The following is a 27,876-nucleotide window of genomic DNA, read 5'->3' as shown; positions in this document are numbered from 1 at the left end:
CCACATTCCTGGCCAGGGCGAGGGAGCCGGGCAGGAAAGGGAGATGGAAAAACTGAGTCCCCGGGTGCAAGAGAGAGGAAAGAGAAAAGCCAAGCCGGATTCCAAAGGGGGGGGGGGTGGATTTAAAATCAGGACGGGCTGCGGGGAAATAACAGAGGGGGCCCGAAACAAAGCAAAAGCCGAGGCTCGATAAAGGAGGGAGAAAGAACGGAAGAGGGCCTTTGGCTACCTTCAGCGTCAGTTCTGGCCTTCAGTGTTTTTTTCAGAGGCTGGTTCTCATTTATTATAGTCTGGCCTTTCCCATGCAGAAAGCACTTCAAACACCCTGGAATGGCAGTGTATAAAATGTGTTAAATACAATAAATAAATAAAAAGAGATGAGCACAGCAAAGGACTGAAGAGATGCCACAAGGGGCTCACAAGATGTTCACAAGAGTAATTCAAAGATGACCTCAAAAGAATAGAAAGTAGAAACGGCCTTCCCTCAAGAGGGGCCGATGAACTCATTTAGTTTCTAGGCTGGCACACGCAGAACAGTGACTCACTCAGATGCAAGTGGGCAGCCTCCTCCAGAATCAGAGAATTCTGTTGCCCTCTTGCATTGGCCGCAATTGACCAAACTGACCACACCTCGTTCATAGAGGCAATAAAGGTGCTCGCCACAACTCAGGCTGCGTGGAAGTGGGTTGGGCCAGAGCAGGAACTCACGCAGAGATCCAGTGAACAGCCTCTTCTGGAGAAAGATAACTATGGGCTCTGTAATCCTTTAATTAACGGTATGGAGGCGCACCAAAGAAGGTCTCCTGCGACACACCATCTGGGAATTACGGCTCTAAAATGACATGTTTTCCCTCTCGTGCGCAATTTTACGTATGACATGTGAACGGTGCCACCAACATGAGGGAACAAAGGGAGGAAATGCCACGTGAAACATCAGATCTGTTCTGAAGCAGCTCTTTCACCAGCCAAAGATTCTTGCAAAGAGAGGGGCTGCTGGTCCTCACCCCCACCCCCATTTGTAGATTGACAGGTACAACTCAAATATCTCTATTAGACATTCAGTGACACGCGATTTTGTTATTTGGGGCTGCGCACGACTAGTAGTTATTCCATTTTGATACAATTTTTATATGCATGAAGAATCAGAGAGCCAGTTTGGTGTAGTGGTTAGGAGTGCGGACTTCTAATCTGGCATGCCGGGTTCGATTCTGCTCTCCCCCACATGCAGCCAGCTGGGTGACCTTAGGCTCGCCACGGCACTGATAAAACTGTTCTGACTGAGCAGGAATATCAGGGCTCTCTCAGCCTCACCTCCCTCACAGGGTGTCTGTTGTGGGGAGAGGAATGGGAAGGTGACTGTAAGCCGCTTTGAGCCTCCTTCGGGTTGGGAAAAGCGGCATATAAGAACCAACTCTTCTTCTTCTTCTTCTTCAACCATAACGGTTTCTAGATAATTTCTGTTTTCAATATCTTCTTCAGCCTTTGAGTCCTCCAATATAGGATTGTTGTAACAACGGTGAAAGATCGGTGTGGAAAAATCCTACAGTATGTCCTTATATCCGTGTTTTAATAATATCAATAGGCCATCGGCTCAAAGGTATCAGGGTCTTTGACTAACATATTGATGATACTGAAAATGGAAATTATCTAGAAGCCGTTATGGTTGATTCTCCATGTATGTAAAAAATTGTGTTAAAAACGAATATATATATTGTTAGAACAACTAATATTGCCTTGGATAGGTTCCTTGTTCTTCTGTTGGAATTCTATTGTGAACCTTCCTTTTTTCGTGTTACAACCAGTGGTGGGAAGGGTTACCCATACAGGCATCCTTTCCTTGCTCAAAGTAGCTTGGGGTGGAGTGAGGGCAGGTCCTGTTTTCTCTCTGCACAACAACCCCATGCAGAAGGCCTGAACGAACTTCGGGGACTCGGCCTACGCTCCTAAAATCCGAGCGACTCATCCTCAGCACCGTCCTGGGCAAAGCGTGTCATCCTGTCATTCATTCTTTAGCAGTTGGTGGCATTTGAGAGATGATGTGGTGTGTAGCATTTGGCAGCTCCGGAGATTCTGCAGGCTGCGCTATATGGGAAAGTTAAAAAAACAAGACGACGAAACATTGTGGAGGCAGGGAGCGGCCCGGAAGACAAGCCAAACGCTGGGATCGGGCCCACGGCCTCCTAGGCCAGCATCAGATATCCGAAAAAGACCTGCCGGGTGCCCTGAATGGCCAACCCATTCAAAGCCCTTGCTCCAAGCTGTGGCAGCTACCCAAAGAACATTAGACCTTGCAAGAAGAAAAGATTTCTTTCATCTGTCCTGAATCTGCTGCCCGTCCATTTTATCCGATAATCATTGCACCCAAACCCAGTACTCACAAGAAAGGGGGAGGGGGAATGACACTCTCTCCGTTTCTGCCCGAACTGTGCACAATTTAACAAAATCAGAGTCCAGTAGCACCTTTAAGACCAACAAAGATTTATTCAAGGCGTGAGCTTTCGAGTGCTTGCACTCGAAATCTCACGCCTTGAATCAATCTTTGTTGGTCTTAAAGGTGCTACTGGACTCTGATTTTATTGTGCCACTTTAGACCGACACGGTCTGAATCTGTGCACAATTTAGTAAATTTCTTATTGCGGCCCCATCTCATTCGGCTCCCCCAAACGAACTCTCCTAACGGAAAAATGAAACGGAGGCCCCTGTAGGAGGTGGGGCACCCCCGGCTTCAAGGCATGTCAGCTCCGTGCTCCACACATGATTCTCCGTTCCCCCCTCCCCGAACAGAAAAAGCACTCGCCACCACTGTGGTTATTCAACCATGCAAAAAGACTTTGCCAGTTAAGACAGGGCAGGGATGCCAGATTCAAGCAGCCATCTGGTGCCCACTGCCCCCACTTCCCCCCCCCCAAAAAGAGACAAGAGCCCCTCTCCTCCCTCCCCACCTCCCACCCCCAGCCCTGCTCCCCTCTCAGGCGCCTTCCCACCTGCCGCCATCTGCCCAGAACTGGCACTGCCATCTGCTTGGCCTCATCAACCAAGTGCCCGCTAGTGCCCGGGTGACAGCTGCTGTTGGGCTTCCCCCGGCAAATGGAGATGCCAGGGCCATGACGCTCCAAATGGCAGGCGTCTGTCTGCTTCTTTGAGGAAGGTGGCATGGAAGGGTGCCAGTGATGGGCATCGGACTCCCTTCCTCAGAGGCAGGGGGCTACCCTCATGCCAAGAAAGGGGAGGAGGGGGAAATGGGGCCAGGATCTCAGTATAGGAGGGGGGGGGGAGCCAGATGGCTAGTCAGCTTGGAACGTAGTTCAGACATTCATGCTCGAATTAGCGTAATTATTGATCTAAATGCCTACTTCGTCGTTCTGCTGCTCAGTCAAGCTACTGAAAGGCCCTAGGAGCTGTACAAAGATTGGCAGAAGCGAAATTCTAGGTATAGATTGGGGGGGGGCATCTGATGCTATTTCTCAAGTGTTTCCAGGGATGAGCTCACAGCGGCATGCGCCCCCCAAAAGTGTTGAGAATCGGATTGTGGCGTAAGATGTATGAGCAAACATCAAACAGGTTTTTTTTTTTAAACACAAAATGTTATTGCATTAAGTTTCCCGTTTGCGGTAAACAAATTAAAGATTTCAAGGAGACAAAACTGTTGGTTTTTAAAGTCTTCAAATTCTCAAGAAAATAACAGAGATATCACGATGCGACGCTGGAGTGTCATGCTTGCTGCCTGTGGTGGTACCATGTGAGTATAGCTCATTGGTGAAACGCACACCTCATGCTTGGCCCCCTGGATGTTCTCTGCTTGTGTTTCCACGTCTTTCCAACCGGAGGGATGGACCAGAACCAATGGGATGAAATTAATTCAAAAGAAATTCTGTCTAAACATCCGGAAGAAGTTCCTGACAGTCAGAGCGGTTCCTCAGTGGAACAGGCTTCCTTGGGAGGTGGTGGGTTCTCCATCTTTGGAAATTTTTAAACAGAGGCTGGATAGCCATCTGACGGAGAGGCTGATTCTGTGAAGGTTCAAGGGGGTGGCAGGTTACAGTGGATGAGCGATAGGGTTGTGAGTGTCCTGCATAGTGCAGGGGGTTGGACTAGATGACCCAGGAGGTCCTTTCCAACTCTATTATTCTGTGATTCTATGTAATGGATTTCCGTTGCATTTTTTTGTTGCACACCTTAAAAGACTTTTCCCCATGGCTGCTAGATGAGATGTTTTCACATCGAAAAGAATTTAATCTTCCAAGTCTAACTTTGCCCAAACATTACGCAACATTCTGGATTGAACCTTCAGCAAATCATATCTTCTTGAATATAGGAAACTAGTATATAATGATTATGCTCCCAAGAGATGCACCACCAACAGCATGTTCCCAAGCTGGCACATCAGAGGGAAACATGATGCTTTGTCATAGAACAGCCAAAGGTTTAATACATACCCGCCCCGACTGAAATGAGATCAAGAACTCTACAACCTGATCACATGGGGCGGGGCCATGACTCAGAGCATCTGCTTTGCATGCCGAAAGTCCAAGGTTCCAACTCCGGAATCTCCCGTTAAAAAGAGTGTTCAGTATAAGGCAGTTTCAATTGGCCCCATATTCAGAATGAACGGCCACGCTAGCTAGAAACTGTTGTAGAATCAGGGGAGGAGGGTGTCCCCAACATTGAAAAAGCCCCCACTAAGAGAAAGCCACAATGACAAGCGACTGGGGAGGGGGGGGAGAGAGAGAACCTTCCTCTCCAGTACTTTTCTATGCGCAGGGAGTTCTGCGTTTTGTTTTTAAATGTCAAATGAGAACCCACTCTGAATTGACTACCTGCTCCAAGCGCTGCCCCCATGTTTTCCTGCGGTTATGTAAGCCAGGCCTAAAACACACAGAGGACATTTCTTTGGCCAATGATAGATCAAGGTGGGTAGCCGTGTTCGTTTGTTGGCAATTTCGTTTGTAGCAATTTAAAGGCTAACAACATTTGTGGCAGGGTAGGAGCTTTAGTGAGTCATTGCTCACGTCTTCAGAAGTAAGAAGTACCGTATTTGCCGGCGTATAAGACGACTGGGCGTATAAGACGACCCCCCAACATTTCCACTCAAAATATAGAGTTTGTTACATTACATTACAGTACTATGGGCCACTATGGGCAGCTATGTCTATCCCACCTGAAGTGCACCCGGCGTATAGGACGACCCCCCCCCCACTTGGAGGCATGTTTTTCAGGGGGGGGGGAAGTAGTCTTATACGCCAGCAAATACTGTAACTCACAAAAGCTCATCTCCTGCCACAAATTTTTGTTAGTCTTTAAGGTGCTCACAAAAGTTCTCCCACCACCACCACCACCACCAATTTGTTTTGAATGCTCTACCGGCCAACGAGGTACGTATGCTTTTGCTCACAGACTGCACGACAGACCAGGTTTATCAGTGCTGTGGCGAGCGCAAGGTCACCCAGCTGGCTGCATGTGGGGGAGAAGCGGGAATCAAACCCAGCTGGCCAGTTTAGAAGTTCTCACTCCTCACCACTACACCAAGCTGGCTCTTAACCACTGCACCACACCAGGTATGTTGATGCCGGCCCTGCTCCTGTTCGGAACTATGATACTGCTGGCCATACTTTTAGGGTGAGTTTAATTGTAGTGCATGCCCCTTGACCCTCCATGCCTCCCCGCTCCCCGATCTTTGGTGTCTTGTTTTCAGTGGTGTCAGAAGAGGTCCTCACGTGAAGATTCCAGCATTAGCAATAGCAGTTTCAACTCAAGGCCATAAAATCAGAAAGCAATTAACGAATTTAAAAGCCCTCTGTGAAAGATTCATCCTTTGTCTTCGCTTCTTCCTTATGGGGCCAGGTTGCAAGCAGCTTTCCTAGTAGGACATTTTAGAAATGGCGTGGAAGTGGCTTATGGCTTTCATCGAGCAATCGAGGTGCATGTGTGAACGTGTCCTGCACTGGAGTCTGGTTTAGTGCTTTACTTGCAGCTACTCACAGAACATCTTCACTAGCTAGAGAGGGTGGTCAGACTGTCCAAGCACAATCCAGGAGCCCAGGATTTAAAATCTTCCTTGCAGCCGAACCTACCTCACAGGGTTGTTGTGGGGAAGCGGGAACCCCAGAGCTCAGAGCGGAGCGCCTCACAGGACAGGAGAGACAAAGTGTGATAAAAATGTGTTTTTACTTTTTTTTCTTTTAAAATATGGAACCTCCATGTTTAGAGGCATGCTGCCTCCATACAGCAGGCTCTTTTAACGCTCCGCTTGTGAGATTCCTGAAGCCAGTATGACGTACCAGTGAAAAAAGGACTCAAAGGGGGGGGGGGGTGCTGTGGATCACTGGTAGAGCATCTAATCTGGCGAGACAGCTTTGATTCCCCGCTCCTCCACATGCAGCCAGCTGGGTGACCTCGGGCTCGTCACAGCCCTGATAAAGCTGTTCTGACCAAGCAGTCCTCTCACAGCTCACCTTCCTCACACGGCATCTGTTGTGGGAAGAGGAAGGGAAGGTGATTGTAAGCCACTTTGAGACTCCTTCTTCATCTGCTTGGCATGAAGAAGGTCCAAGGTTCGATCCCTGGCATCTCCAGTTGAAAAAGGAGCAGACGGCGGGTCAATCCTGACTCTGATGGATCAAAGGCCTGATTCTGTGGAGGGCTCAGGTTCAAATCCCCACAGTCTTGAAACCCTGAAGGGAAGAGGCCTTCAAAGATTTTCGAGAGACAGAGAGGAACAGAAGCTCCAGCCAATGCTCTTGTTTGAACCATGACAGGATCCCAGCATGGCTGAACAATGCTGGAAGACAGAATACTAGACCAGACGGGCTTTAGGCTGATTTGGCAGCGTGATTTTTAAGCTCCTGCTGAGCTCGCCAGCAAAGTCTCTTTCTGCAAACACGGGTACCAACAAACTTTTCAAAGAACATGGGCAAAATGGAGAGGGTTCAGAGGACAGCGATGATGACTATCCAGGGCCTGGGACCAAGCCTTCTGAGGAAAGGCCGAGGGAGTTGGGACCTGGAGAAGACACTGATTGCTGTTTTTGCTGTTTTTAAGTATCTGAAAGGCTGTCACTTGGAGGGAAAGGTTCCTGTTGGCAGCAGACAAAAAGACCCACAGTAATGGGTTTAAACTACATGGAGAATGATATCAGCTAGGTATCAGGGGCTGGGGGGGAGGGATTCACAGCTAGAGTAGTTCAGCAGGGGAATGGGCTGCCTAAGGAGGTGGGGAGCTCCCCCTCACTGGCAGTCTTCAAGCAGCAGCTGGACAGAGAATGACCCTGGATGCTTGAGGCTGATCCTGCACTGAGCAGGGGGTGGGACTAGATGGCCTGCATGGCCCCTTCCCACTCTAGGATTCTATGAGTCTAGTTCAGCAGTGGCATGGGCTGCCTAAGGTGGGGAGCTCCCCCTCACTGACAGTCTTCAAGCAGAGGCTGGACAGATCCTTATCCTGGATGCTTGAGGATGATCCTGCATTGAGCAGGAGCTGGGACTAGATGGCCTTCATGGCCCCTTCCCCACTCTAGGATTCTATGAGTCTAGGTCAGCAGTGGAAGGGGCTGCCTCAGGAGGTGGTGAGCTCCCCCTCACTGACAGTCTTCAAGCAGAGGCTGGACAGATCCTTATCCTGGATGCTTGAGGCTGACCCTGCATTGAGCAGGGGGTGGGACTATAGGGCCTGTCTGGCCCCTTCCCACTCTAGGATCCTATGAGTCTAAACTCAAGGGGATGCCAGCATGGCTGCACAAAACATGGATGGCCACCAAACTATTTGGGCAAGGGGATTCTAAAGTATCCCTCTGTCCAAGCTGGGAAATCCCTCTGCTCTGGCTGCCCTACCTCCAACGGCACATCAGTACACAGCACGCCCTTATTACACGGACATCCCTTCCTTGCTCCCTCCCCGCCCCAAATCCGCAGTTGTCAACTTTGGAAAGCAATCCCCCGGGGGAATTATTTTCTATGCGCCCTTTGAGCTGCTCGTGCTCCCCCTCCCACCCACCCACAACCTCAAACCTGGCATCTCTCTGTCTGCAGCGGCATTGCCAAACGAGATGGAGTGAACCCTTAATGGACTTCTTGGCAGGGGAAAGTCTGTACAATAAAGCAAGCGGCGGGGCTGGGGGGGGGGCGGGGGTGGGAAGCCCTGGCAGCTGCTGCTGCCGCCGCCATCGTGGCATTGAATGAAGGCAGGCCTCATGCCAGCTGGGTAACTGCAAACCCATTAGAGGGCAAGGAGGCTGCCAAAGGAGGAGGCTGGAGGAAAGGGGGGGGGAACAGGTGCAGGCCAGACACTTTCTAGCTCATCTTTAATTCATGGGGCACGGAGCGCAGGCATGCAGCAGCGGAGAGATGTTCCCATCCCACACGGCCGTGGGCACCACGGGTCTCCCTGCAAGAGGGTGACCCTCCGTCCTCAGTCTCTTGGCCTGCTGACTCACACAGTTGGGCGCGCTCCCATCCAGTGTGGGCCGGAAGCAGGGGGGAAGGGAGAGAACCCCAAAGTTAGGGTGCCCCCCTCTACCCTCCCCAAAGGGGCTGAATCAAGGGGACTTTCGGACAGAGCGAGCTGACTTCCCCTGCCTTTCGAAAAACAGTAAAGGCGGAGAAACTTGGAAATTCAGGGACCTAAAGCAGGGAGGAGAAACATTTCCAGCCTTTCCTTGCAACACTAGACTCCAGAGAAGGATTCCCAGGTTCCTCCTGGCCACTGATGGGGGAGGGGGTGGGATGGGGGTAGGGTTGGGGAATTCCCGGAGATTTGGGGTAAAGCCTGGGAGGACAGGGGTACCGTGCCAGAGAGTCCACCCTCCAAGGCAGCCCTTTTCTCCAGGGGAACTGATCTCTGTATCCTGGAGATGAGTTTAATTCCAGGGGATCCCCAAGTCCCACCTGGAGGCTGGCACCCTCAACCCAGAGGAGCCCAGGGAACAAATAATAGATATGTTGGGGGGGGGGGCAGTAGTTTACATAATTTCTGATTCACTTATGGAACTGCTCTGGGCTGTATGGAAGGGCGGAATAAAAATCTAAATAAATAAATAAACTCACTGGCACAATGATGCCTCCCCATTGTAGCTTATTTTTTTAAAAAAAGATTAAATGTAAATGTGGAAAAGAGGTTTCTGGGTGGTTACAAGCTATGACAGTTCAATGGAACCTCCACGTTCAGGGGTAGTCTTCATCTGAATACTCAACATGGGGGATGAAGAACAAAAGGAGAAGACCTTCATTCCCTTCTAGCTCCCCCATGACCCCACAGAATTAAAACTGAGGCAGAATCAAGTACTTCCCTCACCACCAACTCATTTTAGGGGAGCAAATATATCATCTCCTGCCATCAGTAGAGCATCCACAAAGTGGACATGGGAAGCTGGGGGGGGGGGAACGGGGACATCTGGCTACAATTAGCAGTAAAGGACAGTGGTTGACCCAACATAAATAAATCCAACTTCTCAAATCACATAGAAAAACATCACTGCCCAAGCCATCTTTCCTTCTGCCTTCCTGCACTCTAGAGCAGCCTTTTCCAAACTTTCGACCATGGAGGAGCCCCTGAAATAAGTTTTCAGGCTTTGAGAAGCCCAGGAAGTGATGTCAGCTGGACACGCCTTCCTGCCACGCCCCCAGAAGTGACATCACCACCCACATTAGCAGGGAAGCTTGAGAAGGACTGAGTGGGGATAGAGACTGGGGGTAGGCATGCAGACTCCGCCCCCTCCCAGGCAGAGAATCGACAAGAGAACTCACTCGCATTCGAGAGAAGGAGCAAGGGAAGAGGCTGGTTCCCTAGCTCGTGGCGGAGTCCATTAAGGCAGGAGGGGAAAGGCCGTGGACTCCCTCCAGTCCAGAGCTCCTGCAGAACCGTGAGGATCCGCGGACCCCTGGATGGGAATTCCTGCTCTAGAGGCTCCATAGAGAAATCTGAAGCCCATTCAGATGTTCCTACTCATGTGTCACCCCTTATGAACTCTATGGAAAACCCCAAATGTTCTGCACAAAACTCTGGGAGATGAAATTGGAGGACTTTGAACAAAATAAAATGTGAAGGGAGTGATGGGACCAGAGAGACAGCTCAAGAACTTTGAAGGGTTGGCAAAATGATTTTATTTCATTAACGTCTGATGGGGTCTGCATAAGCCCAGGATGTTCATATTTCACTTAGAGCGAAATCTGAAATGAATTCTTTGGTCAGAAGAAGGGAGAAATTTCAAGGAAAGACAATATGCATGTTTCTTAAAAGACTACCTAAGTTGATTATCTCTTATGGATTGAGAAAAAAGACTCATCATTGGGGCTGAAACTATTGCATGAATATTGTGGAATATTGGGTGGATATTGAGGAATACTGCACATATTCCCAAGGAATATTGAGGAATATTGCTCATGGGGAAAAAAATTCACAAAATGCCAAGCATATTTCCCGCACGCACACATTGGTCGAACCAAAATAACTGGGATACCTTCCGAAATTCTGCTCAACCAATCTACTTCTCATCTTTCAGACTTCCAGTTTTTGTATCCAAACTGGAACCAACATTTTAAGAATTCTCCAATGTTCCATTTTTCCATTCTGAATTCTGTACAAAGTATGCATGGGCCTCAATTAATTACTTTCATGCACATCTTTCCCGCATGTTATTGGAAGAGAGACGGCGTGATGCACCAGAGAAGCATGTCAGACCTCAACAAGAGCCAGAGCCTTCTCAGTCCTGGCCCCCGCCTGGTGGAATGAGCTCCACGAAGAGACCAGGGCCCTGCCCAAACTCCCACAATTCCACAGGGCCTGCAAAAGGGAGCTCCTCCTCCAGGCATTTGCTTGAGGCTGACTAGCCCCAATACACCCACTGCCCCCCCTAGACATCCCCTCCCATGACCGAAGAATCTGACCAACCCGAAGCTGTGTCAATGTTCCTGTTAAATATTGATAGATATATTTGTTATATTTGTTGCGATGTTCTATGTACAGTATTTGCTGGCGTATAAGACTACTTTCCCCCCCTGAAAAACATGCCTCCAAGTGGGGGGGTCGTCCTATACGCCGGGTGCACTTCAGTTGCGATAGACGTAGCTGCCCATAGTGGCCCATAGTACTGTAATGTAATGTAACAAACTCTATATTTTGAGTGGAAATTTTGGGGAGTCGTCTTATACGCCGGCAAATACGGTAATCATGTTATCTGTTATATGATGTTATATGTAAACTGCCCAGAGCCGTATGGGTGGGCGGTATAAAAACCTAAAATAAATGTAATTTTTTTAAAAATGTGGTTTGAACGCCAGGTTAGGATTTGGGGATCCAGGTTCCAATCCCCACATCGCCCTGTGTGACCTTGAGCCAATCACATACTCAGCCTAAACGCAAGGATCAACCAGCTGACTAGTATGTATTTTGTACAGTTGTTGTTTTTTCCAGTGTGATCCAGATTTTTTGAGCTTTTGGGATTGTAACATATTGGGGTGGGCATCACTAACCAAAATGCCCACCGCAGCCAGTGGAACCACACACGGAAGAAGCCCGTCCAGAGGAGAAGTGTGGCAATTTTAAGAAGAAGAAGAAGAAGAAGAGTTGGTTCTTATATGCTGCTTTTCCCTACCCGAAGGAGGCTCAAAGCGGCTTACAGTCGCCTTCCCATTCCTCTCCCCACAACAGACACCCTGTGAGGTGGGTGAGGCTGAGAGAGCCCTGATATCACTGAAGAAGAAGAGTTGGTTCTTATATGCCACTTTTCCCTACCCAAAGGAGGCTCAAAGCGGCTTACATTCGTCTTCCCTTTCCTCTCCCCACAACAGACACCCTGTGGGGTGGGTGAGGCTGAGAGAGCCCTGATATCGCTGCTCGGTCAGAACAGTTTTATCAGTGCCGTGGCGAGCCCAAGGTCACCCAGCTGGATGCATGTGGGGGAGCGTAGAATTGAACCTGGCATGCCAGATTAGAAGTCCACACTCCTAACCACTACACCAAACTGGCTCTCTTAAACATACCGTGGGAAAGAAGAGGGAGGCAGAATAAAACCAATACTGTGGGGGCAATTGCTCCTGAAACACTGTTAATTGGCATAGCCAATCAGATCTCCAGTGGCCATTCAGAAGTCTTGCTGGGTGAACAGCCCCATGTATGGCGTATTTATGTGACTTCTTCAAGACTATTTTAAAGTGTTTTATCAATTTGCATTTGAGCATTAGCGACGTGGAGAAGGGAAGAGGCAGAAAAATTTAAGCACCACATTTGCAGCCATCCACCTTTCAGAATAAATTTTTAAACTTTTTCAGGACAAAGCTAAATTAAAGATGGGAGGAATATAGTGCAGAGAGAAATTCTGGAAGAGGAGAGATCAAACCAGGGAATAACCTGACCGACTGTAACTACGAGCAACATTCAAACCTAACCCTCTGCAAATAACTAGTCAAAACGAAGGGATTCAAGAAAACAGCAAATTTTGTAAAGGAGTTTCTAAGCATTGCTCAGATGATTAAGAACTTTCACTCCAGGGGGGACGGGATTTGGACCAAGCAAATTAAGGGCATTCTTTTGTATATGAAACATTAGGCTTTTGAAATAAACTATTAAAAATTACAGAGGAAAAGCTGAGAAACAGACTCCACATTTCCTGTAAAGTACAGCTCATGCTAATCCCAAAAGAAACTGTGTTTAATATCATGCCAAGTCAGTCATGCTTCCCAATTGCCACATACATCCAAAGAGGACTCTGTTGACACTGTGATCAATTCTGGTTTCAAACGGGTCCCTAATCACTGCATGCGCGAACTCAATTCTGGAGTCAGGTCTGCACATGTACAACTGCATGCTTATCAAAAGAAGAGGAGTTGGTTTTTTGTACTACGCTTTGCACTGTCCGATGGAGCCTCCAAGCGGCTTACAATCGCCTCCCCTTTCCCCTCCCCACAAGAGACACCCTGCGAGACAGGTGGGGCTGAGAGAGTCCTGAGAGAAATGCTCTAACAGGACTGTGACTAGCCCAAAGTAACCTGACAGGTTTTTACCGCACAAGTTCCAAAGGAAATCAATTTGCCCCTTCCTCCCAAAATGGCCGATAAACCTGGAGGGGGGTGGGAAGGGGAGGGGCCCCAGGTGGGCGTGTACACAGCTCTGCTTCCCACCATATTCTGCATGACTGCTCCACTTCTGGGGTTTCTCGTTGCCTGAAGCATGGGGTTTCTCAACAGTAAAAAAGTTGAGAAAGGCTGGTCTACAGATTGTCTGTTTCAAGGATTCCTCAGTCTAGGGCAGTGGTTCTCAACCTTCCTAATGCCGTGACCCTTTAATACCGTTCCTCATGCTGTGGTGACCCCAAACCACAAAATTATGCAAGTGTATTAAACCGAAACTGACCAATGGCATGGAGATCCATTGTTCATGATTGTAGATAAATTGGGTTTTTCCCCCGGGGTTTCTCAGTTCAGTTCTGCCTCTGGTCCCACCATGCCGATCTCGCTCTTTTCCGCTGCTCCAGACAGACGAACGCTCTATCTCGATCTACCCCGCAAGGCTGTTGTGAAGATGGCGCCCCCGGCCAAGCTGCTTGACCTTCTGCAACCCCTGTGAAAGGGTCATTCGACCCCCAAAGGGGTCCCACCCCCTAGGTTGAGAACCACTGGTCTAGGGTGATTACAGGACTAGCTTTGGGGGCCCCAAACAATATTCACTGAAACAGTGGAATAGGACACAAAGGGTTTGTAGGTGAGTTGGAGCTAGATCTGGTATGATCGTACTAACCCCCATCCCCACTTTTTTAAAAAAGAAAAAAAATCCAAAAGATGCCTCAACACCCAAGGCCCTTCTCTTCTTGCCAATGGGTCTTTCACCCCATATGGGGAAAACATCTCGGCCATGTGCGTGGCACAGAAGAGTTGGCAAGGAAGCAACACCTGGCAGACAGACACAGACTGGCAGATTGGTGGCCATCTGTGTGCTTTTTTGTCCTTCCAGCGGTTGGGCTGCTAAACAGAGGTGGCCAACTGCGGGAAAGAAGCAACACAATGGCTGCTCCTTCCCCGGACCTTTCTCACAACATGTGGGTCTGAGAAGGGGCGGGTAGCTCTAGGGGGCTGTTTGCACCTGCTTGCATGTCGCAGAACTTGCACTTGAAAAAAAAATTGAACACAGTCACTACGGAAGCCCTGATGCGTGCTGCCCTCCAGGTTAAGGTGACCAGATTTCAACATTGGTAAAGCAAGACACCATTGACTGGGGGGATTCTTGATAAAAAATTTGGTCTATGTAGAGCAACAAAAAGTTTCACAGAACACATAGAACGCAAAAATAGTATTTTAATATATATTTTTTAATTTCGACATAAGTACAATTTGCCAGGTACCCCCAGATGCTCCTCCAGGTTCTCAGTATAGAAGTTTGCGCCTCACCAGCAAAGCACTAACTGCTTCTTCCTGCTCCCGCACGGGGGACCATTTGGCCTATTACACCTCGTCCGCCCCAGATTTGTGCTCCTGCAATGCAGCTAGGGCAGCAAGGTTCCTCCATGTGGCCGGGTGATGGGGTCCTTTTTGTTTGTTTAAGAACGTGGTATTGCGTACTAACGCAATACCGTTTTCTTTTTAAAAATGCCCCAGTTGGCTCTGCTGCGCAGCCCAGCATGGCAGAATTGCCTGGGAAATTTTTTTGTCCCTTCTGGGATGCTGTACCCAGGCAAAGGTAGGGAGGAGCTGGGACAGGAGAGCTCTATTCTTCCCTTCCGGACGGCCACATTGCCACCCAGGACAAAAAAGGGATATCCTTGCCCCTTGCTGCAGGGCAAATGAGGGCCTCATTCGGGCCAGGCCTGGGATGGCGCTGGCGTTATGCAGAACCAGGAATCTGCCCCGCCATGGTACGAATGGTGAGTCAGGGCAAATTCCTGGTGCAGAAAAGGTCCCTGAGACCCAATGTTCTTAGTTTTGCTGAGTCCTTCCCCGTTCTCTTTTTCTCCCCCTTCCCCTCTTTATTTTGCCACCCTCCTTTCTTTCAGAAAATGTAGAAAAATGCACTTTCAGTATGTTTTTGGAGCTGGATTTTCCTCTGCAGAGCAGGAAAACCTACTTCTGAAATGCACCGAAAGTGCATTAACCATTGTGTGCAAAACAGGCATTGATTTGTAATCCAACGGCAATCCTTAAGTCCCCTTTATTTTTTCACACTAAGCTATTAGTATCTGGAAAGTTCCCGAACTGTCCCTACGCATATTTGTCTCCGCTTAACAACCTCCTCCCAGATCTTCTAATTCTGAGAAGAGGAAACTCAATAAATCCCACCAAGCACACTGAGAAACTGAATCCAGAGCTGCCTCCACACAAGCAGATTTGCTTCTTCTACCCAATGACATTGAAATAAAGTGCCACAGGAGGGGAAACCCCTTACTTCTGAGTAGCCCTAAGGATGGGCCCTAGGCTGCCATTCAGATGAGGAAGCTGGGATACATACTCGCTAAAGAGTCGGCCTGATTATTCTATCCGTTTCATGTCTACTGAACCTTTCTCCCCAACAGAAACCCAAAGTACCTCGTATCATCCCTCCTTTCCTTCGTTTTATCTGCACAACCATCCTGCGAGGTAGGTTAACCTGAGAGCATGTGACTGGCCCCAAGTACACCCAGCAACTTTCAATGGGACAAGTGGGGATTCGAACCTGGATCTCCCAGATTCTAGCCTGACACCCTAACTCAGGCTTTCTCAACCAGGCTTTCTTGATGGCCCCGGAAGGGTTTCCTGAACGGGTGGGAGTTAATTAATTTGGTGTGCATTTTTAAAGTTTGTTCAACGTTCACGGGGTGATATGCCCATATATGGTCCTGTCGACAAACCCACCCACCCCGTCCCAAACTGGCCAATGATAGACCTGGAGGGGGTAGAAGGGGAGGGGCCCCGAGGTGGGCGTGCCCACAGCTCTACTTCCTAACCGTATTCTGCATGATCGCACCACTTCTGGGGTTTCTCAAAGCCCGAAGAATGTTTCGGGGGTTTCTCAACGGTAAAAAAAAGCTGAGAAAGACTGCTCTAGCCCCTACACTACATTCATAGACACACACACTGCTTTAGCGAACAGAAGTCTGGAGAACTTCCGTAGGAGGTGCGTCTACTCACGAGTAAACACCCTTGATTGTTGCCGCAAACCAGGGGTAGTCAAACTGCGGCCCTCCAGATGTCCATAGACTACAATTCCCATGAGCCCCTGCCAGGGGCTCATGGGAATTGTAGTCCATGGACATCTGGAGGGCCGCAGTTTGACTACCCCTGTCGCAAACCATCAAGCCTGCCATCTGCCCCTGGTGCTGCGGGGAGCAGGGCACGAATTTCATTAGGGTCTTTCTGACCATGCAGGGTTCCCCCCCCTCCCCTCCCCTCCCCCCCACGGCACAGAAGCCATTTTCTAGCTAGACCGGCTAAGCGGAGGAGCACTGCGGTTTGATCGATGTGGGAGATTGATTACCATTACACTGCGATGCTTTTGACTTTCAGCTGTGACCTCTTCTCCTGGTCTCAGCCAATGGCTGCAGGAGGAACATCCCCCCTCCCCCCTCCCCCCACTGCAGTCACCCTGCCAGGCCCTGAGCAGAATATCAGCCTGGGGAGGGAGGGGTGGGGTGGGGGAAGCAATGGAAGCGAGGGCCGCGATCGATCCGGTTCCAAATATAGATTTAGAATGGCCACGGCGTTGTGGTGTCCGGGGCCGCCGGGAGGCGGTCCAAAAGGGCTAGACGACGAAGCAATACAGTCCAAAGTGAAAAGGACAGACTAGATGGCCTCTTGAGGTGCCCACCTAAGCAGTCAGAGAAGCAGCAGTGCCTCTGGGGAGGGGGAGAGGGAGGGAGGGAGGCGAGCCGCCTTCGAGCTTTCCGATTGGCACGTAGCCTGCTCCGGGGTCGCCCATTGCAGAGAAACTGGCAGAGGGAATTTTTTGCTGACACAGGAGGAAGAAAAAAAAAAAAAGAGCATTATCTCAAGGATGGGGGGGGGGGGAGCCTGCGACTGCTTGAGACTGATAATGTCAAGGACGACGGCAGCGGCATCTTAACGAGGACCGGCCTGGCCCATCCCCACAGTGCTGCAAACACCACATCAGTCCCACCCATTTGAGCCACCTGGCCACTAAGGTAGGAACCTCCGAGACGGAGGATCTGTGGCTGGGTAGAAGGGGGCAGGAACAGGCAGCCCGCCTCCCCTGCCTGGACCGGGTGCAACTGACACCAGCACCAACCGCTAGGAATTTGGGTGTGAACTTTGATGCCTCCTTTTCCATGGAGGCTCAGATCACGAAGGTAGCCCGTACGGCGTTTTTCCACCTGCGCCAAGCTACATGGCTACTAGCACCCTACCTGTCCTCGGATCATTTGCTCACAGTGATCCGTGCAACAGTCACTTCCAAACTAGACTTCTGTAACTTGCTCTACGTGGGCCTACCCTTGTCTTTGACCCGGAAACTCCAGCTGGTACAGAATGCAGCTGCCGGAATCCTCACGAGGACATCTTGGAGGGCCCATATTCAGCCGGTGCTGTGAGAACTACACTGGTTACTAGTGGATCAAGTTCCAGGGTTTGATTTTGACCTTTAAGGCTATACGTGGCTTGGGTCCTACCTATCTGAGGGACCGCTTATCTGCTTACGTCCCCTGCAGGGCTCTTCACTCTGCAGGTATGAATCTACTAGTTGTCCCAGCCCCGGGGACATTCGCCTGACCTCAATCAGGGCCAAGGCCTTTTTGGCCCTGGCCCCAGCTTGGTGGAATGAGCTCCTGGAACAGCTAAGGGGCCTGATTGAGCTATCTAGGTTCCACATGTCCTTCAAGACAGAGCTCTTCCAACAGGTGTTTGGTTCAGGCCAGGGGGAGGGGGGGATGACCGGAGTTAAGAACTGGGGGTTCCTAAGCGTTTCCATGCTGAACGCGGAAGAGTTTACATCGTTAGGATCAAGGTATTTTTCCATAGGTTGGGATCAACTGAGCTGGTTTGGGGAATATTTGTTGAGTTTAGACCACCACCTTCATAACTCTTCTGATGTTGTGGGTCATGTTCTTTTAATGGGATTTTAAGGGTTACTCTGTTTTATCATTTAATTCTGTAAGCCGCCTCGAAACAATATCTGTCGAGAGGGGCAGGGAATAAAGCGAAAAATAAATTAAATAAATAAAAAATAATCAAACAAGCCCTTTCTGGATAAACCCCCGGAGCAGGAGTCCATCAGTGGCTCTTAGCCACCATGTATAGATGGACCATTCTGTCTGGGACAGAGATGCTCTGTGTTCTTGGTGTTTGAGGGGCAACGGTGGCAGAGCTTCCTGCTTTTTGGCCCTCTTGTGGACCACCTGATGTCACCTGGGATTATTGGTCTGGCCCAGCAGGGCTCTTCTTATGATTGTATCGGCCCTGTGCTGGCACATCTGCACCGCCTGCTCTTCTGCATCTAGGCATTAACCAAGGTGCTGGTTCTTATCTTTATGGCCCTAAATAGTTTTGAAATATAGTGCCTGGAGGACCAACTCCTCACGTTAGGCTGCCTGCTAAGGTCTTCTTCTCAAGCCATGATCTCTGCCCCTGCTGTCAGGGTGAGGTGGTGGATGACAGGAGACGGTGCTCTTCCGGTGGTGCCACTTGGCCAGTAGAATGCCCTCCTCCTTGGGGCTCAGCTGGCATCTACTCCAGGCACCAGGCACCAGATCAAATCCTTTCTTTTTACTCAGCCTTTTAACAAGGGCGATGATCTTTTAAAGTGTTTTTTACAACCTGCTCCTAGCCAGAGGAGCACTCGGGTTTCAAAACGTTTCGCGGTTCATTTTTTAAGGCTGGTTTTTTTTTAAAATCAGCGTGATAATTTTAACAATTGTTTGATTTTTAACTTTTGTTATTTTTGCGGGCCGCCTCAAGAAGCTCTCTGAAGAGGTGGCATAGAAAAGTGAAATTCAATCGATACACTTGCGAGGTTATACTGGAATACACCCAGATGAGCTATTAACCAAAGACAAATGCTGCAGAGGGGGGAGAATTTTGAGGCCCAAGGAGCATTAATGGGGGGGGGGGGGCTATACATGATTCTACAATTGACTTATGGGTAGTTTGAGAGTGTTTAGCAGCAGCAAGATTCTGCCCGGGTTAAATGATGTGGCCCTTATGCAGAGACCCCCCCAACCCACCTCCATCCTGCATTCTCAATGTATGCATTCAATTCAGCGCGTTGAACTCTGATTTCGCCTCTTAAGGAGCTCATGTTTGATCACACCAACATTTGATGCTACAAGACAGATTTTGAATGAGAGGGACTGGATGTCAGCAAGCCCAGTTCCCAGTCCATACATGGATTCAAACCCAGGCCTATGTTGCTCCATGCCTAATGCTTCCATTGACATGCCACCCCCAATACAGGTGACCGCATCCCTGCGTGATCCCAGAAGCGCTCAAAAAGGAAGCACGCAGCCCACGCAGACCTTCCTGCGATGCACAGGGCCCCTTGCACTAGGGCTGCACCCACACCCTTTTGGCACCCGCACAATTCCCACCGTCCGTGAGAACAATGCCGCACATGGCATCGCAGGCAAAGCATTCCAACGGCGCCAACACGGCTGTTGTGCTGTTTTCGTTTCCTCTCGATTCTGCAAGGTTTTAATCTGCCTCGTTTTCAGCTCGGCTGCCCCGTGTGCTTCTTGGATGCCGCTGGCATGCAAAGCTAACCTGGGGGGGGGAAAATATGTCCATTTTTCTTACAGGAAGAACTGGGCGCGAGGAAGCAGGTGAGAAAATAAAGAGCCGCGGGGCCTGATTTTAGGAGAGGGAACTAAAACAGGGGGATATTCCAACCAGTAAGCTTGTGTGACCATTCGGGCTCGGCCCTGATTTTCCTCCGAGCAGCTGGAGCTGAGACCCCAGGACCAGATTCTCCATTCTTCCTTAAGCTGTAGCTTGGAGCTACCTTAAAAAGGCCCACCTTTCGGCTGAGGGAAAGTGACAGGCTGAAGGAGGCCTTATCAGCTGTGTATTTACTGCCTAGGGTTGTTACCAATTAGGCGGATCAGGTGATTCCAAGGCCGCCTGGGAGACCCAGACTGTCTGGGGTCAAGTTTGGAAGGCTGCAGGAGCAAGGAAGAAAGCCAGAGGAAGGAAAGGGGGGGGGAAAGAGAGAGAGAAAAAGACAGAGAGACCAGACCGACCCGAGGTTTGGAAAAAACTACAAGGAAACAAGTTGCAACACCCTTCCATTCATGGCCTGAGCAAATGTCGTCTTTCCGGGCAAGGATCCTTCCGTTCCTGCGGAAGTTTGGAAGAAGTCATGCAGAGACAACCCCCCACGCAGGTCCAAAATGCGGTGCTTGGTCTTAGCCGAAAGGCTGAGAAGAAAGAGAAGGAGAACTTTTCCTCCCTGTCCCATTTATAGGAGAATTCACAGGCATCCAAGGTGGGGGACGGACCACCGATTTGGGACAGATTTCCTCACACGGTTCCGATGACCACTAGCCTAGGTAGCTTTAAGTGGGAATCAGACAAATTGGTTGCCCGTTGTGTACCGGATCAGTTTCAAGGTTTTGGTTTTGACCTATAAGGTCATACGTGCTCTGGGCCCAGTGTACGCCTTTCTCCATATGCCCCCCCCCCCAGACACACAAACGCTTTGCTGTGTGGGCCTGGATGAATTGGTGATCCCTGGCCCCCAGGAGGTCTGCCTGGCCTCGACTAGGCCAGGGCTTTTTTTGGTCCTGGCCCCTGCCTGCTGGAATGAGCTCCTGGAAGAGCTGAGAGCCCTGCCAGAACTGGGTCAGTTCCGCAGGGCCTGTAAGATGGAGCTCTTCCGCCAGGTTTTTGGTTGAGGTTGGGCAAACAAAAGATCTAGCCCCTCCTCAGAAGTTTCCCCATGATGGCATTGCCCCAGGGACTTGGCAGATTAGAGGAAGGATGTGTGGGGCGGGGAGGGGGGGGAGGCTGAGGTCAGGTGGAACAGGTTGGAGGATCTGTTTTGTTTTACTTTGTGTTTTTATTGATGTTAGCCGCTGTGAGACAGCAGGTTCCTGAGCGGTGGCATCTGAATGTAATTACAAGCAAACAAACGAATAATTAAATAAAATTCATGGGAGGAGGACCAGCAAATCAGCGGCTACTAGCTGTGACAGCTAAATGGAACCTCCATATTCAGAGGCAGTATATGTATGAATACAAGTTGCAAGGTGAGGGGGCAAAAACAAGGGAGGCCCTGATTTCTGTCCTCCTGTTTGCAAGGCCTGCAATGACACCCAAGGTGGAAAACAGGGCTTGGGACTATACCAGGGATTCCCAACCGGGGGTCCACAGATCCCTGGGGGTCCGTGAGAGCTCTGGAGGGAGACTGCAGCCTTAGGGGAATTGGCCATAAGCTAGAGAACTGGCCACTTTCATTGCTCTCCCTCCCAAGCATGAGTAAGTTAATAGACAGGCTCAAGGAGAATTAAAAGGGGCAGAGACAGGAGGCGGTTTAAGGTGGGAGTAGGCGTGTAGGTTCCACGGGAGTGGAACCTGCACACCTACTCCCACCTTAAACCGCCTCCTGTCTCTGCCCCGCTCAGTTCTCCTTGAGCCTGCCTGTTAACACAGACGGTGATGTCACTTCCACCAACATGTCACTTCCAGGGGCCTGTCAGGGGGCGTGGCCAGCTGACGTCACTTCCAGGGCTCCTGGAAGGCTGAAAAGTTATGTCAGTGGCTCCTCCGTGGCCAAAAGGTTGAAAAAGGCTGGGCTAGACGATCCTACAAAACCTTCTTAAGTTCTTATAAAACTGAATGTACCTGTTCAGAGAGGCTGTGCACGGATCAAAAGCTGAGAGCATTTTACAGAGACAGGGATATGAAATCCCCGATAAACCTATAATCATATCCAGCAGCTTGTTAGAAGCAGGTATGGCGAGCTTAAAAAAAGAACCCCAACCGCCCAAAATCAGCCAGATTTTCGTCTTCGCCTCTTTGCACAGCACAGGCTGCAAACACAAACCCCCTCTCCCCTGTTAGTTTTTACCTAAAGTGGTTGACCCTGGTGCCAATCCCAAAAGAAGCACAACCAGACCATTCATGAAAAAGGCAAGGGGTCTTTCCATATGCAGGGGACTCCTTGGGGTCGCAGAAAATTACAATTTCGTGAAATAACCATTTAAAAAAAACACCCCAAAGCACTGATGAGGGCTGAGCAATTTTTAGGAGGCATGGAAGAGAGAGTGAAGCTGGGACTCGGGGCAGAGGGGAGTAGGGGGCATAGGGAAGCTGGTCTACTGATGCCCCCGAGGGTTTCAAGAACCTTGGAAGCAGAGGTCTTTGCAGCAAAGGATCCAAACTGTTCCTCTCTCTGAATCTCCAGTTTGTCCCGTGAGTCTATCAATTTCAGCCTGAACATCTACTGCTTAGCTTACTGGTTAAGGAACTGAAGATGGCTTGCAAAATTCGATCAGAGAACTGGATGGATGGATGGATGGATGGATGGGTGGGTGGGTGGGTGGATGGGTGGGTGGGTGGATGGATGGGTGGGTGGGTGGGTGGGTGGGTGGGTGGGTGGATGGGTGGATGGGTGGGTGGGTGGGTGGGTGGATGGATGGATGGATGGATGGGTGGGTGGGTGGGTGGGTGGGTGGGTGGATGGATGGATGGATGGGTGGGTGGGTGGGTGGATGGATGGGTGGGTGGGTGGATGGATGGATGGGTGGGTGGGTGGGTGGGTGGATGGATGGATGGGTGGGTGGGTGGATGGATGGATGGGTGGGTGGGTGGGTGGGTGGGTGGGTGGATGGGTGGGTGGGTGGGTGGGTGGATGGATGGGTGGGTGGGTGGGTGGGTGGGTGGGTGGGTGGGTGGGTGGATGGATGGATGGGTGGGTGGGTGGGTGGGTGGATGGATGGGTGGATGGATGGGTGGGTGGGTGGGTGGATGGATGGGTGGGTGGGTGGGTGGGTGGATGGATGGGTGGGTGGGTGGATGGATGGATGGGTGGGTGGGTGGGTGGGTGGGTGGGTGGAAGGAAGGAAGGAAGGAAGGAAGGATGGATGGATGGGTGGGTGGGTGGGTGGGTGGATGGGTGGGTGGGTGGGTGGATGGATGGGTGGGTGGGTGGATGGATGGATGGGTGGGTGGGTGGGTGGGTGGATGGGTGGATGGGTGGGTGGGTGGATGGATGGATGGGTGGGTGGGTGGGTGGGTGGGTGGGTGGGTGGATGGGTGGATGGATGGGTGGGTGGGTGGGTGGATGGATGGGTGGGTGGGTGGGTGGGTGGGTGGATGGATGGATGGGTGGATGGGTGGGTGGGTGGGTGGGTGGGTGGATGGGTGGATGGATGGGTGGGTGGGTGGGTGGATGGATGGATGGGTGGGTGGGTGGGTGGGTGGGTGGGTGGAAGGAAGGAAGGAAGGAAGGAAGGAAGGAAGGATGGATGGATGGATGGGTGGGTGGGTGGGTGGGTGGGTGGAAGGAAGGAAGGGTGGGTGGGTGGGTGGGTGGGTGGAAGGAAGGAAGGAAGGAAGGAAGGAAGGAAGGATGGATGGATGGATGGATGGATGGATGGATGGATGGATGTTTATTCTAGTCCACCCTTGCAGGCCGGGTGACAACATCATTAAAACAATAATTGGGTTAAAAACATAGACATTCTCTAATTTCCCCCAACTATTAATTACATTATTGGGGGGGTTCAAGAGTTTACAGAGCAGATTGTTTTTCACCTCCAGCGGGGAGGCCTGACTACAGGCTTGGTCTACAGTTCTGTCTTGTGGACCCTGCAGAACTGGTTAAGGTTCCACAGCGCCCTAATCTCTTTCAGGAGAGCGTTCCACCAGGCTGAGGTCAGGGCCGGAAAAGCCCTGGTCCCGATCGAGGCCAATCTCCCTTCCTTTGGGGCTGGGGATCTTGAGCAGATGTTGTTCTGATGATCTGGGGTAGTCAAACTGCGGCCCTCCAGATGTCCACGGACTACAATTCCCATGAGCCCTTGCCAGTCCCTGCCAAGGGTTGACTACCCCTGATCTTAACCCTCTTTGGGGGGGGGGAGATATAAGGGAAAAGGTGGGTCCGTAGAAATGCCGGTCCCAGACCGTTTTAGGCCTTGAAGGTCAGCACCAAAACCTTGAATCTGATCCTGTCTCCGGTCTGAAGCCAATGCAGCTGGGAGAGCACTGGTATCAGGTGTGCCCTAAGGACTCGTGCCGCTGCATTTTGAAAAAGCTGGCGTTTCCAGAGCTGTCTCAAGAGAAGACCCTGCGGAGTATGAGTTGCAGAAGCCTGCAGTGAACTAGAAGAAGAAGAAGAGTTGGTTCTTATATGCCTCTTTTCTCTACCTGAAGGAGGCTCAAAGCGGCTTACAGTCGCCTTCCCTTTCCTCTCCCCACAACAGACACCCTGTGGGGTGGGTGAGGCTGAGAGAGCCCTGATATCACTGCCCGGTCAGAACAGTTTTATCAGAGTCATGGCGAGCCCAAGATCACCCAGCTGGTTGCCTGTGGGGGAGCGCAGAATCGAACCTGGCATTCCAGATTACAAGTCCGCACTCCTAACCACTACACCAAACTGGCTCTCTGTGCAGGACATCTTGGAATGAACTTGGTAGGGTTAGCCATTCAGAATATTTGACATCCCACAGCGATTTGCAAAACACGCCATGTTGCAAAGTCGCAAATGGGACAGCTGTCATTCAAGGAAGTTTGTCTTCCGTTGTGGTCACGGAGAACCCCCAATAAGCCAAAAAATATGAATGTGGACCAAAGAAACAAAGGCAGGTCCTTCCCCCTGGCATTATCCCTGCCTCTCCCATTGATGTTTCTGTAGAGAACAGTGGGGTTATTTATTAAGATCCAACCACTAGCCCCAATCTCCATTTCTCAACGGCAGAGTGACAGGATCTTACTAGCAAACCTTTTCCCCACCCTTCCTAGTCCCCCTTGTATCAAACCTTAGATTGTAAGCTCCTTGGAGCAGGGACCTATCTCCTCAAAAGTGTATACAGACAGCATTCTAGAAGCGATGCGGATATATAAAACACTTCTTTCCCTCCAGTCTTTCCCCCCAGTTCCCTTTCATACATCATTACTGGGATTCTTTTCCGTTCGACCCATTTCCATTCCCAGTTCCCTTGCTTTCTTTTCCCACCCCTTACTGAATTTCATTTGAGTGTCACACACCACCCTTCCCAGCAAGATGGCCCAGGGCGATCTCCAACACTGTAAAATCCGTCCACGTAATACATAACAATAATACAGAATTGATCATAATAGTTCAACACACTCAAATTAAAATATTAAAACAAGAAAATATTAAAATGAGTCACACCAGTTGCTAAGCCAGAACAGCATCTACACTGCTGAGTTTGGGTTGCGGGGGGGGGGGGGGGGGATAATCACATATCCCCCCGTTGATGTTAATCCAGTATTTTCATGATGTTCCTTGGCCCCAACCAAACACTTGGGGGATGAGCTCCATCTTGCAGGCCCTGAAGAACTGGTTCAGTTCTGTCAGGGCCCTCAAGTTTTCCAGAAGCTCATTCCCCCAAGTAGGGGCCAGGACCAAAAGGGCCCTGCCCTTGTTAAGGCCGGATGGCTTGACTTTTTATACCACATTTGCCCTTTTTGAGCCCCCTGAAGCCCCTTTTATACATCCAATGGAAAGACGATAGTCCATGTGTTTAAAGTGTCATCAGGTCGCCACTGACTTAAAGCAACCTAGCAAGGGGCCTTTCAAGGCAAGGGAGAAGCAGAGGTGGTTTGTCAAAGCCTTCTTCTGCAGAGTCTTCCTTGCAGCTCTCCCTTCCAAGGTCTGACCCTGCTTAGCTTCTGAAATAGGACAAAATCTGGCTGTACCATGCAGCTTTCCCTCCCAATGACAATCTCACAACTACATCAACACGAGAGAAAATTAGTCACTGGGATGTATACGGTGTTGGAAAATTATAAGTACAGAGGGTTCATTCACACCTTGGAAAAACGGGAATTTTCAAAATGTCAATAAGATATTAATAAACGGTCACAGAGGGAGGACAACAGGAAGTGATGGCCAACTAGCAACCTAATGTAAGTTCTGTAGCTTCACTGACACAGGATCTGCTGAGAGCCATTGGACAAAGTTTCCTTCTAGTTCCCCGCAAACACCGTCCCAACCCAACCGGCTTATGAACACAAATCACAGGCCTTGCTGTTAGGAGAGATTTTAATGCAAATTTGATTTTGTCCTGTTTATTATTTAAGCCCCCCTGAGCCCTCGGGAAGGGTGGCATAAAAATCTGAAAATAAATTTTAAAATTAAATAAACATGTCATGGAGGTCCCGGGCCTCCTCTGCCACACCATCTGAAAACTGCCAAGAGAAGCCCCACAATGTGGGCAGGGGAAGATACAACATGAATTCCACACACATGAGCCAATGTGTTTTCAATGCACTTTAGAAGCAGATTTTTCCTGTTCCGCACAGGAAAATCCAGCTACAAAAGCACACTGAAAGTGCATTATCCTACACATGCAGGATGAGAAGTGCCGGAGCGCCCACCACCACCACCACCATCACCACCACCAACAACAACCAAGAGAGCAGCCTACCTCTCTCGCGAACGAAATACGCCAGGTATAGATCAAGCTCTTTGACCGAGACGCTGATGTGGTGAGGCTGGACGCAGAGGATGGGGTTGGTGCACTGCCCAGCCTTGACGAGGCGCTCCCCGTCCGTGCTCTCCAGGGGGATGCCCTTGAAGAGGATGACCATGACGAGGTCCAGGCGCCACACTTTGTCGGCCTGGCGCAGGCAGTCGATCCGGCGCATCTTCCCCTTCTGGTCGGGGTTGGAGAGGACGCAGCACGAGGGCTTCTTGCCCGTAATAGAGAGGACAAAGTCTTCGCGGAACTCGGGCCGGATGTCCTTCCGCAGCTTGGCCAGCAAGCGGGAGGCCCACTTCTGCTTCACCTCGGGCTTCTCGTTCAGCAGCTCGTCCTTCACGGCCCGCTCCTCATCCTTGGTCATCCGCTTCTCGTGCTTCTTGAAGTACTTGCGCTTCCGGGCCTGCAGGTTGAACCAGGTGTAGGCGAAGGCCCGGACGTGAGGGAGGAGAGCTTCGATGAAGGGATGGAACTCATCCTGGAGGACAGAAAGGCAAGAGAGGGGGACGGTCAGGACTCAGGCTGCCGAGGCTTCAGCAGAGCATGGCTACGGAGGGAGGACAACGGGAAGCAACGCCAACCCAACCACGCGATGAACCCAAATCACAGGACTTGCTGTATGGACCAACTGCTATCCAGTCGCAGCTGACTAGGAATGATCCTCTAGGTCAGGGGTAGTCAAACTGCGGCCCTTCAGATGTCCATGGACTACAATTCCCATGAGCCCCTGCCAGCGTTTGCTTATGGGAATTGTAGTCCATGGACATCTGGAGGGCCGCAGTTTGACTACCCCTGCTCTAGGGCAAGGGTGGCTGAACTGTGGCTCTCCGGTGCTGGCAGGGGTTCATGGGAATTGTAGTCCATGGAAATCTGGAGAACCACAGTTTTGGCCACCCCTGCTGTAGGGTTTTGAAGGCCAATGATGCCTTTGCCTGTCTCTGTTTAGCGATTCTGGGCTTCCCTGGTGGTCCCTCTTCCAAGTGCTAGCCAGAGCTGATGCTGCTTAGCTTCCAAGATCTGATGAGACCAGGCTACTCTGGGCTAAAAATCCTTTTCCTGACATTATAGGTCACCCTTTCTCCAAACCGGCCCTCTCCCTACATTTCTGTCACAACACCCCTGCAAGGTAGACAAGGCCAACAGAGAACATCTGCCCCCAGCTTACACTTCCTCCTTCTCTCTGTCTCAACAAAGAGCACATCAAATTTATGATTGCCTACTTTGGCTACCCCTGAATTTTGTCCTGAGCCATTCCCCTTCCTTGTATGAAGACAACTCTGCTAAAGTCACACCCTTCCCCACCACAT

At 50.4% G+C, this 27,876-nt stretch overlaps 1 protein-coding gene across 5 annotated transcripts in view; it reads right to left on the bottom strand.

The window, feature by feature from the left end:
* Positions 1 to 27,876, bottom strand: part of NFIC (nuclear factor I C) — a 155,038-nt gene that overhangs the window by 80,254 nt on the left and 46,908 nt on the right. For all 5 annotated transcript variants that reach the window (XM_077332048.1, XM_077332047.1, XM_077332046.1 and 2 more), the window contains exon 2: positions 26,516 to 27,047. In XM_077332048.1, the coding sequence (XP_077188163.1) occupies positions 26,516 to 27,047 (532 nt within the window). The remainder of the gene's footprint in view (positions 1 to 26,515; positions 27,048 to 27,876) is intronic.

Source organism: Paroedura picta, chromosome 4, assembly GCF_049243985.1.
Source record: "Paroedura picta isolate Pp20150507F chromosome 4, Ppicta_v3.0, whole genome shotgun sequence".
Taxonomy (NCBI): Eukaryota; Metazoa; Chordata; class Lepidosauria; order Squamata; family Gekkonidae; genus Paroedura; species Paroedura picta.
This window is presented reverse-complemented; position numbering and strand designations above follow the sequence as displayed.